The 14,410-nt window shown below is 39.2% G+C and overlaps 1 protein-coding gene across 2 annotated transcripts in view; it reads right to left on the reverse strand.

Moving 5' to 3' along the window:
- The window catches only part of HABP4 (hyaluronan binding protein 4), a 28,998-nt gene extending 15,297 nt beyond the window's left edge, over nucleotides 1-13,701 (reverse strand). Inside the window, exons 1-5 of one of the 2 annotated variants that reach the window (XM_039880443.1) lie at nucleotides 13,224-13,701; nucleotides 12,323-12,370; nucleotides 8,393-8,555; nucleotides 2,317-2,478; nucleotides 2,038-2,106 (exon numbers count right to left, since the gene is read on the reverse strand). In XM_039880443.1, coding sequence (XP_039736377.1) covers nucleotides 2,038-2,106; nucleotides 2,317-2,478; nucleotides 8,393-8,555; nucleotides 12,323-12,370; nucleotides 13,224-13,587 — 806 coding nt within the window. In that variant the 5' untranslated portion in view covers nucleotides 13,588-13,701. The remainder of the gene's footprint in view (nucleotides 1-2,037; nucleotides 2,107-2,316; nucleotides 2,479-8,392; nucleotides 8,556-12,322; nucleotides 12,371-13,223) is intronic. The other variant, XM_039880444.1, reaches the window with a different exon arrangement.
- Between the last annotated feature and the right edge of the window lie 709 nt (nucleotides 13,702-14,410).

The following is a 14,410-nucleotide window of genomic DNA, read 5'->3' on the forward strand; positions in this document are numbered from 1 at the left end:
TCCTGTATTGACCTAAATTATTTTATGACTAAACATAAAACTAACATTGTACTTGTGGCTCTTATAGAACCATATGACAAAAACTACAAAACAATGAAGTTTCAAAATTAGCTATAATTTATTGTGGCAGATTTTTTAATGTTGTTTGATGTAAATTACCAACGTTGGATTAATTAGAAGAAAGATATAGTTCCAGGGCCCAAGTCTATCTACATTCTGACTTTAGTTATTCTAACACGAAAAAATGCCTGTTTGCACAAGTATGTTCCACAAATCAATGTGAAACACCTCAAGTCTTTGTTTTCCAGTTCAAATTCAATCAGACTTCACACTTAACCAAATCTATGACAGTGAACAGATCTTAACCAAATAAATGTTGCTTGATTACTACATAAAACCGTCTCGCTCTTCGCAACAGAAGCTGGAAGGCAGGATTATCAAAAACTACATTCGTGGTTGTCTATTCCAACTGATAACAAGAAAATAATATTTGACACTATATTTTTTAAACTACTGCCAATGGAGAAAATTCTATTTTCAGCACAGGCAATCACTGTTCTGAAAACCAGTAACACCAGAAATTGCTTAGTCACACTATTTTAAAAACAGCTTGTCCACAAGTCTAGTTATGCTGCCAATGTCTTCAAACAGGAATACCAAACTACAGAGAATCCTCACCCCTACTGTGCATTATGCGGCATCTGGCCTCGCCAGACATGGATGTATCACTTACTGTTAGGCTCATCTCTGCTCTTTTCTCATTCATCAAAAGTGGCACACACACGTGCACACACACACACAAAGTAGCACATAACTCTACTGTACTACATGGTTTTCACGTAGTACATGAAATCAAAGTCTCTATTAAATAAGCAATTAAAGTCTTACCTACAAAAAAATCTTTCAATTACAAGTTACTACTACCTCAGAGCTCTGACTTATAACTCACAAACCAATCCAAAATGAGTGTCATGAGGCACCTGTCATCTTCAGACGAGACGCCAGTCTACAAGGAGAACATGTGGTCACCTCTTCATGTTACAAGGCCAACACTGACCCATTAGGGGTAAGTAATGACTTGGAGCCAAAATAATTTTAAGTTCAAATGCAAACTGAAATGGAGTAGGAGTATTAGATAAAGTAGTAAATCAGGTGATTCAGAAGGTGTGTGTATTACTTCTTAAAAATATATCATCACAGCAAAATAAAACACAATGAAAAGATCTGTAATTGAGATCCTACGGAATTACAGATTGAGAACGTTCAACAACTTTCTCTTCCTTTCAAGGACAACACAGATGTACACGGTAGTAAATCTAATATCACATTTGCTATTATTGTACATATTTGTCTTTAAGGATAATGATTTAAGAGAAAAAAGTTTCTGTAAAAAGAAGAAAAGTGGAAGTCTGGGTCTCCTCAAGCATTCAAATCTGTGGAAAGCCGGCCCTGCAGCATGTCCTAAGGCGACCCATTCCTCGCCCTGCACTGCCCTGAAGTGTTGTGTACCTATTCTTTTGCAGACAACAGGAAGGTGCTGTCCCTACAGATGTGAAATGACAGAAACAGCAGAACCAATTACCTTCTCTAAGGAGCAAACTGCCACAGGTCTGAGACACCGTGATGCCTCAGAGAAATGCCAAATTTGAACCTTAGGTGAAACCTGTCACTGAGCTTTGATCTGCAAATGATTTCAAGAAATCAAGATGCAATGTACACAAGAACTTTGGAAGGTAACAAAAAAATAAAGTATAGAATACCTAGGAGTTTAAAAAGCATTCTGAGGCATATGCAAATGTACAATGTCATGTGCTTGAGGCATCAGCAAATACACAAATTTGTTTGGCTAAAATAAGATAAAATGAAAGAATTTTAAAAGCAGTTTTCAAATCTAATCATGATCTCTACTTAAGGGCACACCAGTATAAAGACAATGCAAGCACAACACAGAGGACAAAATTTTTACCAAAGGCAAATAAAGATTCAGGGATTTCCACTGAATTGTAGGTTCACAGAAGGCAGATATTGGCACCATACCTGGTATCTTTACCTGATCCCCAGGTGCGAACTCCATATCCACCCACACTGTCTTCAGTTCTGATTGCTCTAAAGAAAGAAAAAATATTCCCTTAAACTGGAAGCTAGTCTCCAGTCGATCTCCAACTCAGAAAAGTTGATCATAAAAGCTGTCCTAGGATCAGCTCCCTCAGGAATAACAGCATACTATATAAAGTCAACTAAATATTAACAAACAACAGATTCATACTAGGTATGACTAAGATCTTACGGTGAAAATAGTATTTACAAAAAACTTACATTTTATCATTCCCACCGTATCTCTCAAATTCCCGTTTCCCTCTCTGGTCAAAACCATCAAAAGCTCTGTTCCCAGGACCACCTCTGCCTCTGCTCCTCAGGCCCCACCTTGGGCCTCCGCGTCCTCTCAGTGGTCTTTCTCGATCAAACCTATCGACTGGTCTAGGAAAAAATGGGTATAATAAAAAGCAGTGAATTAGAGTAAAGAGATAAGGCTTTTTTGAGATAAAAAATTCTAGAAGACATTATAATGGCTATAATACATTAGAAAGAATGGTGGCTTGAATAATGAATAAATAGTTAACTTTTACTGGCATTGTTCTGAGCACTTCACATAGTCATTTATTCTCACAAACAAATGTGTAATATATAACTACTGCCCAAGATGAGGAAACTGAGGCACAGGGGAGGTAGGTAACTTGCCCCAGGTCATATGGCTGCTAAGTGGGAGAGCCATCAAAAAGAAGCAGGTCCTGGGCAGGTCTTATACTAATCTGTAGAGGGCTAGCCCTTTCTCTCTCTAGATATTGCTTCCTCATTTATAAAACGAGAAGACTATTAGATAAAGAGACTCTAGGGTTTATTCCAGTTCTAATACTAAATATTTAAGTTAAATTTGGAATGTTTTGTACAACAAGAAAAATGGTTAAACTTCAAATTACGCCCCCTCCCAAATCTCCCTGTCCCGAAAATAAAACCAGTCAATGACATTTAGGACTGAAAAGATTAACCTACAACAACCTGACTTCTATTGCCCCACATAAACTTCCAAGGACAACTGAAAATCCTCCGTTGTCAAATCCAATAGCAACTTTTATTTTTATGTCATCTGATCCCCCATTCACCATATGACACTGCTGACCACTATATTTTCCTCTGGCCTTTCTTGCTTCTCTTTCCTAGCCTGTCCTTAAAAATTATTTTTGCAATAGGTAATACCCACGCATGGTATAAAATTCACATGGTACACCCTTGCTTCTTAGCCATGTATTTCTACTTCTCAGAGGCAGGTACTTCCGGAGTCACACAAAGGAAAAAGTTCTGTACCTTGCCTTTTTCACCTACCACGTCTTGGTGCTCTGCCCACAGTTGCCTCCCTCGTTCTCCTGGACACCCATTTGCCCATAAGTGCACTGGCATTCTCGACTTTCAGTTCCCCGCATATACTGTCCTTGTCTTACACTGCCCTCATTCATGCCATCCTGTCTCTCTCACTTGGGGGTCTCTCTGATTCCAGGCCACAAAGCCAGTTACTTCCTGGACATCCCTCAGCCCTGCAGACACACGAGCAATACTGACCGCTTGCTTCTACAGTTCCTAACTCACAACACAAGAGTGCCCAAGCCAAGAACCAGGCCTTTTTTCCACTCCTCCCTTCTTCCCCTGCGACACCCACTAAACCCAGAGCCTAACTGCCCACCTACTTCTCACACCTGTCTCTGCCTCATATCTGGTCGCCACTACTTTTCATGAGGACTTTCGTCTCCTCCACAAGACTCAAAGCTCCTGTGGAAAGGATCACATCATTTTATCATTAACCCCTAGTTTAATAAGATACATTATTTATTTTTTAATTTGTCGAGGTTTTTAAAAACATTAAAGGCACAATAAATTACTTACTGAAATCTAATGGGGCATTAGTGGCTCAAATACCAGAACTAGAGGTATGTTCCAATCTACTTTTATGGCTGAAAATGTTACATTAAAAAGCTACTATACAATCATGGGTAAAAGATACAAAACTCCTAATTTTCCTTACTCAAAAAGATAACGAAATATAGAAGTATCGATCATTAACTTTATGCCAGTCTCTTTATGTTCTATAAGAAACATCATCCTAAATAAATTTTCCAAGTTGCCTTTTCTGTTTCCTACCCCTGAACAAAATCAAATGTTTAGAGATTATCGTTGTAAAATCTGATTCTATATTACACCTAAAGTGGAGTTAACACAATGACAAAAGGAAAGTAACAATTCTTAACCAGGAGTTAGAAAGGGCCATGAAAGGAAAAAAGTCTACCTAAAAATTGAGAGAAAATGAAGCACAAAAACATAATGGCAAATAATGCAACAGTCAAAATCCGGTCTAAATTTACAGGAAATCTAAATCAGATACAGACAAAATAACAAATTCATTTAAACTATAATAGTGATGATACTGACCCTAAAAATAGCTATGTGTTCTGGTATATCTGAATCCCTTAAACCATTATTTTTTTACTCCACAGGCTTACTCCCACCTTACTCCCAATTAAATATATTCTCAATTGCTTCTTTATTATTATCCTCTTATCATAAAATATATCTTCTTTTTCATAGGTTAGTGAGATTGAGGAATTCCATACTCCACTTAGGAAGCTTTGTGATGTACTCACAAGCAAAAGGAAAATAACATTTGAGCTAAGCATCCCGCTTTACATGCCTGTCACCCACTCTCTTACAATAATCCTAATAAGTAGACATTGAGTACCTGTTTTACATGTAAAGGGAATGAAGCTCACGGACATGGAAATGGGGAGTTGGTGTTTACAGCTGGGGAAGAGGAAAAGGTTCTAGGAAATGATGGTGGTGATGGTTGCACAACAATGTGAATAGACTGAACGCCACTGAACTATACATTTAAAAGTGGTTAAAATGGTAAATATTATGTATATTTTACCACGATTTTTAAAAATGCTTCCCTATGAGGAGGGGAAAAAACTGAAACATCTGATTCTTTCAGAATGGAACTGACTTTAAATGACCAGCAGTAAATTGCAAAAAGAGCCAAAGAAACAAATCAAAATGTATCCAGAGAGAGGCAAACTAATTTCCTAAAAGTCTAAGAGTTCACTTAAGTTCATCATTTGGAGCCTAAAGAAAAATTCCTACTGCATTAAAAACAGCAGGTGCACTCCCAGACCACATGCAACAAGTGACATATGTGGCTGATCTCTAATGCGAGCCACCCTGACAGTTACTCTGAGCACCATTTACGACGTTACTTCTACATGAAAACATGAGTTCCACTTTAGGTGAATAAAAAATCATGTCAGCTGGCTGTGACCAGAGTCTACATTACCGAGATTCTGGCTCTTTGTTTCCTTATCGATAAATCAAGAGGACTGAATTAAGATAGTCTATGAAGATTATCAAGATTCTATAATTCTGTCCAATGAACATGTATAGGTATCATACATGCAAAGTGATACCATTTTTCACTATCAAATAAGCAAAGATCAAACAGTTCATTATATTCAAGTCCTGAGAAAGGGCTATAAGAAAGGCTTTTATAGGTTATTAATAATAGAGTAAATTGATAGGTTACTAGGATAGTGATTAATCACTATGTATCAATGCCCCCTCACTCGAATTATGTTTTCACACTATATTTACCCATCCGACCTTGTGCAGAAGGACAACTGAGTCTCAGATTTGTGTCCACAACACCCAGCTGAGAACCACTGATTTATGACTCTAACTGGGATTCCCACTTCTAAAACTCCATATAGGAAAGTCCCTACATATACAAAAAGCTACTCATTGGGTATTATTTATAAAGCAAAAACTGGAAGATGAACAAAAGTCCAACACTAAGGGAATGATTACATTATAACATATCCAAACAGCAGATCATAACAGGACCATTAAAAATGCTTACCAAACATTGTTAATGACATGGAAAAAACTTCTGCCATGTTCAGGGAAAAGAATACACTCAGTGTACATGCATTATCATCTTAACATCTAAGTATATCTATGTATTAAAAAAAAGGAAAATACGTCAAGTGTTAAGAGTAATCATCTCGGATGTTAAGATAGGTGGCTTAAACTTTTTTTTATATATAATTTCACACATTTTCCAAGTTGTCTAAAGTGACTATTAATTATTTTTATCGAAGATCTTATGGACCTTTATTAATAGAACACTGCTTTTTAAGAAACTAAGAAATATGTCTTCTGATAGCACGACTTATCCAAAACTTCAAACTCCGTTGAAAGTAAAAATTCCTACCTGTTTCTAACGTGATACACTGAGAAAGATACGAGCCATCGCCTCTGTGGTAGTCCTGCCAAAGTGCACAAGCTTGTTTTATGAGAAAATATCAGACGAGCTCAAATTCTGGGCTGTACCACAGAACAACTGGCACAAACTCTTCAAAAATGTCAAATTTCATAAAAGATAAAGGAAGACTAAGGAGCTGTTCCAAATGAAAGAAGACTAAATGAAATGCACATTCTTGGAATGGATCTGGAACCAGACTATTTTTTTGGTAAGAGGACACTACTTGGACATTTGGTAAAATTTGAGTAGTCTATAGATTACATAATTTAGAGAATGCAATCGAATTGTATCAATGTTAATAATTTTCATAATTGTACCATATTTTCAGGAAATATATTTTTTAAAGTATTTAGGGATAAAAGGACATTCCTTCATCTTACTCTCAAATGACAAAGAAAGAAGGGGTGTGTGTGTGTGTGTGTGTGTGTGTATGAGAGAAATATAGCTAAGACACACAGAAAGAATGTGTAGGGGAAGAAAAAGAGGGAGAAAGGGAAGGAGAGGTATGATAAAGCAAATGTAAAATGTTAAAATTTGGGGAATCGGGATGAGGGTATATGTATAATTCTTGCAACTTTCTGTAAATCTGAAATTATTTTTGAGGAAAAAGAAAATATCCCTTCATATATTTTGAGGAAAAAGAAAATATCCCTTCATATATTTTCCATATCCCACCCTACCCCTACCCTTACATACATGTATAATTAATAGGCATCTTTTCATGATAACATGTAAAGACCTATCTAAAGACTCATAGTTTTGCTACTAAAAAAAAAGCTAGAAACATGGGTTTGTGCTTTTGAGCTATAATTACCTTATTTCCACATATTTCTAATGTGATACACTGAGAAAGACACAAGAATAAATTCCTGAAGTGAGAAAAAAAAATACACAAATGCTTCCTAAAATAAGCAGCTCTGATCCAGAAGGCATTTTATAAGCATGTAAACTGTGACCTTTACAAAACAGATTTGAAGTAATCACCAAAGAAGGCATAATTAGGCTGTTTTCTAACCTTTACCCGCCAATATGGTGGCAGATACACCATCTGAATGTTCTGAATGTGTACCTGCTAGAGAAGAGATCTGCAGAAGTTACCACCTGCTCAACCTTCTCAGACTGAGCTATTCTCTGCTAGACTTCTTCTTCTTCTTCTTTTTTTTTTGGTTTATTTTAATGGGCTCTAGTATATAGTTTTACCAAGCCATGCTCTTCAGCGAAAACTTGTAGCCAGGATCCGAAATGGAATTAGTAGTCAAGAAGTTGAAAGATTTTGGGAATAATGACTCCCTTGACATTGAACTGTACACTACTATAATCATCCTTAGTTTTACCTTTTATTTTCCTTTGACTGTGATTCGCAAGTTGTTTTGGTTTAATCTAAACTCAGTGCTGTATAGGTTTAATAATTAAACAGAATCTTTAGGAAGCAAGCACCTGTCCTTGGGAGCAAGGACTGCTACCTGTGTACAGGTGGGCACAATGGCCTGCATGCTGCCACATCACTCAGTAGTGGTGTCAGACTGTACCAGCCCGAGACCATCTTCCAGGTCAGAGAACCTTCTAGAGGAGGCTGGAAGCCAGAAATCAGTGTTACACGTTATTATCCATTTTTCTTCAAATTTCATCATGATAGCCTATTGACCTGAACAGGGGGCAGGGAATTTGTTTAAATTCATTAGTAGTCTAAATTAGTAATGGTAAATCAAAAACATAATTATATCCCTAGCCTAAACTTCAAAAGAAAATTTAACCAGTCTAACATACTCTTGTGCAGTTTTTTACGAGAGCGCTTTTCATAGTAACCAATAACAATTCTTTTTTCATCATAAAATCATTTCCTAAACCAAGGTCATCTGGGAGATAAATGGAAGATCCTTCATCTGTCACCTAAGGTCATATGATTTGCTACTTGAATTGGCAAAATATTCCCAGGACTGATACTATGAAAAGATTGCAAAGGCTAGTAGTTCTCTGATAACCCTTCTGGTTCCCCAATCCTCCTGGACAAGGTCTGTCTGCAATACATACTTTTCATCTGTCAACTTCTCAGGTGTAAATTCCGCCTGCCTCTCAGTCTCATAGGGTTGGTAGTCTCTGTAAGATCTCCGCTCTGCTCTATCCAGCGTCACCTCTGTCCCCCGGCTATCATTCCATCCTTGCTGCTCCCCTCTTCTAGGAGGTCGTTTCTGGCCTGCCAGTGAAAAATCAAAGGGGAGAGCTGGAACACAAGGTCTGCAACAGCACATTATTAACAAGCATGTTTAAATTTCACTTTTCTAGAAATCAAAGTTGTAGGAAAATTCAGGACGTTTGGAAAAGTTCAGAAAAGAGTCCATGATGCTACTACTACTCAGCATCGGCTACTTTTTAATAAAACTTTTAAGTTACTATTGAATCATATTTTTTCTTATGCTCTAGAAAATGTGATTAAGGTAAACAAACTATACTAACTAACCCATAATTACAGGCATCTCACAGTGACTCTGTAACAGCTATGGATATATGTAATTGTTAAATCGACTACATTTCACAAAAGCAGCTTTATCAAAACATGGGCAGCTAAGCTACATTCAGAAAATTTAAGGATAAATACCCTGTACTTTAGATTGTACTTTTAGACCTCAACGATAAGATAATGTCATCAGCTGCTGTTTTAAGTACAACTTCTACCTCTATTATTTTTCACTTGGAAACAGATTTTCCTGCTCTTTGATGGGATTTATGCATTTATGATCATACTTGTCAAACACGAGGCCAAATTGATATTGCCAAATCATCCAAGGGCCAGTCAGCCCTTGAAGGGGTATCTCACATCTATGGAGCCAGCACCATCTGGGCCAAGGCGGGGCCACTCCAGTCTTCCTCTCTCCTCTCACCTTACTTTACTCCCCTACAGTTTTAATGCTTTAAAAATGTTAAGCAGAGTCTATGTCTGAAGGCAGCTAATACTTGGTAAATATGTTGTGAAGAACTTTGTTCACTTCTTAGATCATCTTCCAAAAATGTTTATCTTTTCTTTGTATACATTTAAAAGGTCTCCATCTCAAACATTATGTACAATTTTTATTATAGTATTTTTCTTTACATAAATTACCCTCCACATTGGTTGTATGGCTATAAAAATACTAAATGTATTTGAATTAATAGTTATTTTTGTTGTTGTTGGTTTCCATTTCTACTTCTGGAAAGATAAACACGACTCTTGAGGAATACGTTTATACATATTTTTCTCTTTTCTCGCTTAATATTTTCTATCTAAACTTTATAAACTGAGCATGTGTAAATGTTAACATAGTTCCAATCCCTTACTGATCTCATTTTAAAGCAAAAATTGTGCCTGGGACACCAATAACAAAACTGTGCAATTTGTTACTTGTTAGTTAATATAAAGTATTTTCTCCAATTGTGAAAAGTTGCACAAAAGAACTAAGTTCAACCTTTAGTTAATGTCCCATAACCTAGACATGCTTAAATCTGATTTACATCCTGTACTGAAGTCATAATCTGAGCTTATGACATGTTTAGGATATGGGGGAAATGTCATAATCAGAGCATTATGCTTTTACTGCAGAAACAAAACAGAGACTGACACTCATGCCCAGTTGCCCAGGGGTATGCGATGCCAGATAGGAGGGCACATATATTCTAATAGAGATTAGACTTGGAAGAGACATTTGAAATGTAAGGTAGAAAATGTTATTATGAAAGTTAATTACCTAACAAGTTGAAAACTATAGTAGATCATGACATAGTCAAATATGTCAATAGTAACAATAGAGCAAATATGTCAATAGTAATAATACTTTTCAATACTTTCCCCTCAATGTAAAAACTTATCTTAATAGATTCAAATTTCCTATTTATAGCCTGTAATTTTAAAAAAATCACAGTATCTTCACTCAACTACAGAATTATTTATATTATCCCACCTTCTCTTCCTCAAGGTTATTTTTAAATTGTATCAGTTAAATTTGTAATTCACCAATACATTTATAGCTTCTTCCAAAGTTTCTGTGTATAGATTAAAAAGCATTCAATATAACTGACTGCTTATTAGAATAAATATCAATACCCTGCAAACATTACATTCTCCTTCCAAAACCCAAAAAGCAAAGATACTAGGGGTAAAATTGTTTTCTCACAATTTAGTATTAAGAGATCAAGTTTTCAACTGAACCAGGACTGTTTTTCTGTGCTGGAGCAGCATTTACAAGTAGATAACACAAACATTAGCCCTTTCCAACAAAATGCTGGCACACACAGTCTGTTTACTGCACCCCTATGAAGGAACAGAATAAAGTTTACAGTGAGGTTTCCTAGGAAAAGTAAAGAGGAAACAGCCTCTGAAGACTTCATGAACGAATTTATTAGCAAAGTTCTATGTACACCTGATTCTCAAGTCGAGTCAACTGAAAACTCCACGTATAAAGTAGACTTGTGAAGTGCAAACGTGCGTTATTTAAGGATTTAAGGGTTAAATGTATATTGTTAAATAGTGAAAGACATTAAAAACCTGTTTCCATATGAAAATCTTATCATTGACATATAGCCATGAGCATATGTTTCATTATGTTTAACATATGCTCATTGACTTTGAGTCTTGTCTACATTAGGCACTCACTCACAATATTCAAGGAAATTAAAAATGCTGAGTGTTAGAAAAGAAGAGTCCACATCAATTAAGGCAACACAACCTTGAGAGAGTAGCTAACACCCATTACAGATAAATTCAGTCCAGTAACCACATAAACGGAAATTAATACTGCTTGCTCCTGAAATAACACATACTTGAAAAGGAACTAGAATGACAAAATATCCATTCTAACAACAAAATTAACTAAGGGTTTTTAATATAGATCTCAAAAGCCAGATCATCTGGATCATGAACAACTGACAAAAAGAGTTATAAACTTATCAGATTACAATGCTAAGTGAAAGAAGCTGATTGCAACCCAGTTTATATTATTTAAATTTTAAAAAATAGTTATGTGCATTTATGTTAACAGTATGAAAAATAAAGGATTTTCATTTTACTTCATACATTTCTAAGTTGTTTAAAATCTTTATAACAATGTATGACATTCTTTAATTGTAAAGGTTGAAAAGTAATATTAACAGCACTAAATTCAGTTTCACACTAAAGGATAAAAATACATATTTTCATTTGTTAAAAAATAAAGGGAGAAGAAACGCTTAGCCTTCCTCAACTCTTTTATATTTATCTAAATAGATTTAAGAGAAAAAAACAGAACATAAGACGAAATGTACATCATATCTCACTCGCTGTTTAAATAGGCTCATAAATTTACTGCCCTACCAAGGGATCTTGAGATAGCATTTTAAATAATCTCCAACATCTGTGTTATAATAATTTGATTTTCTGATTCTCAAGTGATAGGCTGATCTTTTCACAGATAAAGGTAAACATTACCTAGTTGCAGGAGTTAAAGCCCCAATACTTAAATCAGTTGTTCTCCCAGGGCTGGGATGCACAACCTTTTAAAATAATTTAATTTTTTTCAATTACACTTGACATTTAATATCATATTAGTTTCAGGTATATAGCATAGTAATTGGACATTTATATAACTTATGAAGTGATCCCACCTCCCATAAGCCTAGTACTCCCTTGACACCATAGTAATTACCATATTATTGACTATATTCCCTACGCTGTACTTTATATCCCGACTATTTTGTAACTTGCCAATTTTTATCAAGCAAGGAAATAGCCAGTAAAGCTGAGATGAATACACTGCCAAACACTGGCTGCAGTGGTCGAACTACACAACATATCTTATTCCTAACACTCTTCTTAGGCAAGCTTTAAGACTAAAGTCTTATTTTAGGAAACATAGGTATAGTCTTGCTGATTCTACCACTGATGCAGTTCAGGTGAGAAATGAACTATTATTAAGCACCCTCCCTCCATAAATACAGATATAGTAGCACACTAACTTTTGCGTTGGCCGGTCTCGCTAAACAGGAAGTGGGAAACTGAAAATCCTTGTTGGAAAGATTAAAGAAAGCAGCCTGAGTTAATGACAAGTTACACAACCCATCAATACCACATGCTGTACTGAAACATGATGCTGGCTGACTGCTTGATGGAAGCTAGCTACAGCAAGAGGATGGGGTTGAAGACAGACAGCTTGGAAGGCGCCTGGGACCCCGCGTCCACCCCGCCGTATTCCGCACACGGCCGACGTCACAGCCTGCCCCTGTGGTCACCCAGGCCTTCCCTCCATCACAGAGGCCTGAGCCCCTCACCTGGGCGATTCTTCTCACACCCCGGGCTCTTGCCATCACCCCACCTCTCATCACCCCACCGTCCAGGTGCGCCCTACCTCTCCCATCCTCCCTAAGAAGGGCTTCCCTAGCATCACGCCTCTCTTTTTGTCTCCGACCTGAATCTTGCAGAGGTTGGGCTGGAGAACAGAGACGGTCCCAGTTAGCTCTAGACTAGAGAGACCCGGAGTAGCGACCCCAGTTTTTGCCCCACACACCACCCCAGCAACATCCCTCAACTTTGCCCAACTTGTAAAGGTTCAGTTCCAGGGTTTTGAGACCCTTACTCCAAGTCTGCACACCTACTCCTCCAGAAAGGGCTGGGAAAGACTAGAAAGGCGTGAACCCCCCCCCACCCTGTCCTCTTTCCTACTTCCTTCTCCCACAAGGATGCTCAACTTAACCCAACTCCTCCCATGGCCCCCTCCCCTTTCTGGAACTGGTTCCAAAGACTCCAGTCTCATAGGGGGAGTCGTGGGGAGGCTGAGGAAGAGTGACCCCAGTGACCCCATCCTTCTCCCGCCCACCACGCCTACCCGGGGGCGCCCAGGTGCCCAGCTGGGCGCCGTACCAGATGGCTGCGGGCCGCCCCCAGGACTGTCCGGCTGCTGTGCACCAGGGGCCGGGAGACCCTTTCGTTCCTTCTGGGACTCCCTCCGGCTACCACCAGCGCCGGGTCTGTGGCCCAAGGCCCCGGCTGGGCTCCTGCCGCCGCGGTTGCCGACCCCGGCCGCCGCCGCCGCTGCTGCCTCATCGCGCCTCTTGCGCTGCAGCTGCTGCTGGCGCCGGCGCTCGGCCTCGCGCAGGATGTCGAAAGGGTCCGACTCGTCGTCCAGCAGTTGGTGGAAGCGGTTGGCCACGACGCAGCCAAAACTCTCCTGCATCGCGGCGCCTGCGGCGGCCGCGGCCACGGGACTTCCCAGAGCGCCCTTCATGCCGCCGCGGCCACTGCTGGCCCGCCGCGGGCAGCCCACGCGAGCGAGTCTCAGCGAAGCCGGCGGCGAGGACCCATTCCGCCCGCCGTTGCTGCCCTTCCAGCCTTGCCTGGTCCCCTCTCTCCCGGCGCCAGCCCCCGCAACGCCACCGCCCAGCCGCCGCCCGACAGCCAATCAGAACATGTTGACACGCCCCTTTTCCTAGCAGCGCGGCTGAAAGCCCAATCAGCGGCCGGCTGCTGACACGTCACGCGACCTCTATGTCCCGCCCCCGACTCACAGGGAGGGGCGGAGCCCGAGGGGCGGAGCTACTGGAAGTGGCAATAAGTCCTGTGGTCCAGGGAGGTCGGCTTGTGCTGGTGGGTCACGGCCGTTACTTGTGATCTTTCTGGGACTGGATACACATTTATTATCGGCCACTCTTCCTTGAAGTTTACAAATTCAGTTAGGCACATACATTGGTATGTGCCAGGCATTATGTTGTAAGAGATACTAGCTCTGTGTTTTCCTGGATCTTGCAGAATATGGACAGAAAGTTGTCCTGAAGGAAAGGCACGGACTTCTCTGAGAGAGCAAAGAGACCTACCCTAATTAGGAAACTTGCCCTAGGAAGTCACGGTTGAGCTAAGATCTGACATGGACCAGGAGCAATGGCAAATGCTGAAGTCTTGAGGTGGGATGGAGCGCAGCCCACTTACAAGTTCAAGGCAAACCAGTGAATTAGATTGCAAAGAGTTGGGGGAGGGCCTGATTTGGTCTTCATTCTAGTAGCGGTGTAAACAAATTTTAGGCCTAATCATGTATTCAAAAATGTTACTTTGGC

The sequence above is a fragment of the Pteropus medius genome, unplaced genomic scaffold (genome assembly GCF_902729225.1).
Source record: "Pteropus medius unplaced genomic scaffold, Ma_sr-lr_union100, whole genome shotgun sequence".
In the NCBI taxonomy this organism is placed as follows: domain Eukaryota; kingdom Metazoa; phylum Chordata; class Mammalia; order Chiroptera; family Pteropodidae; genus Pteropus; species Pteropus medius.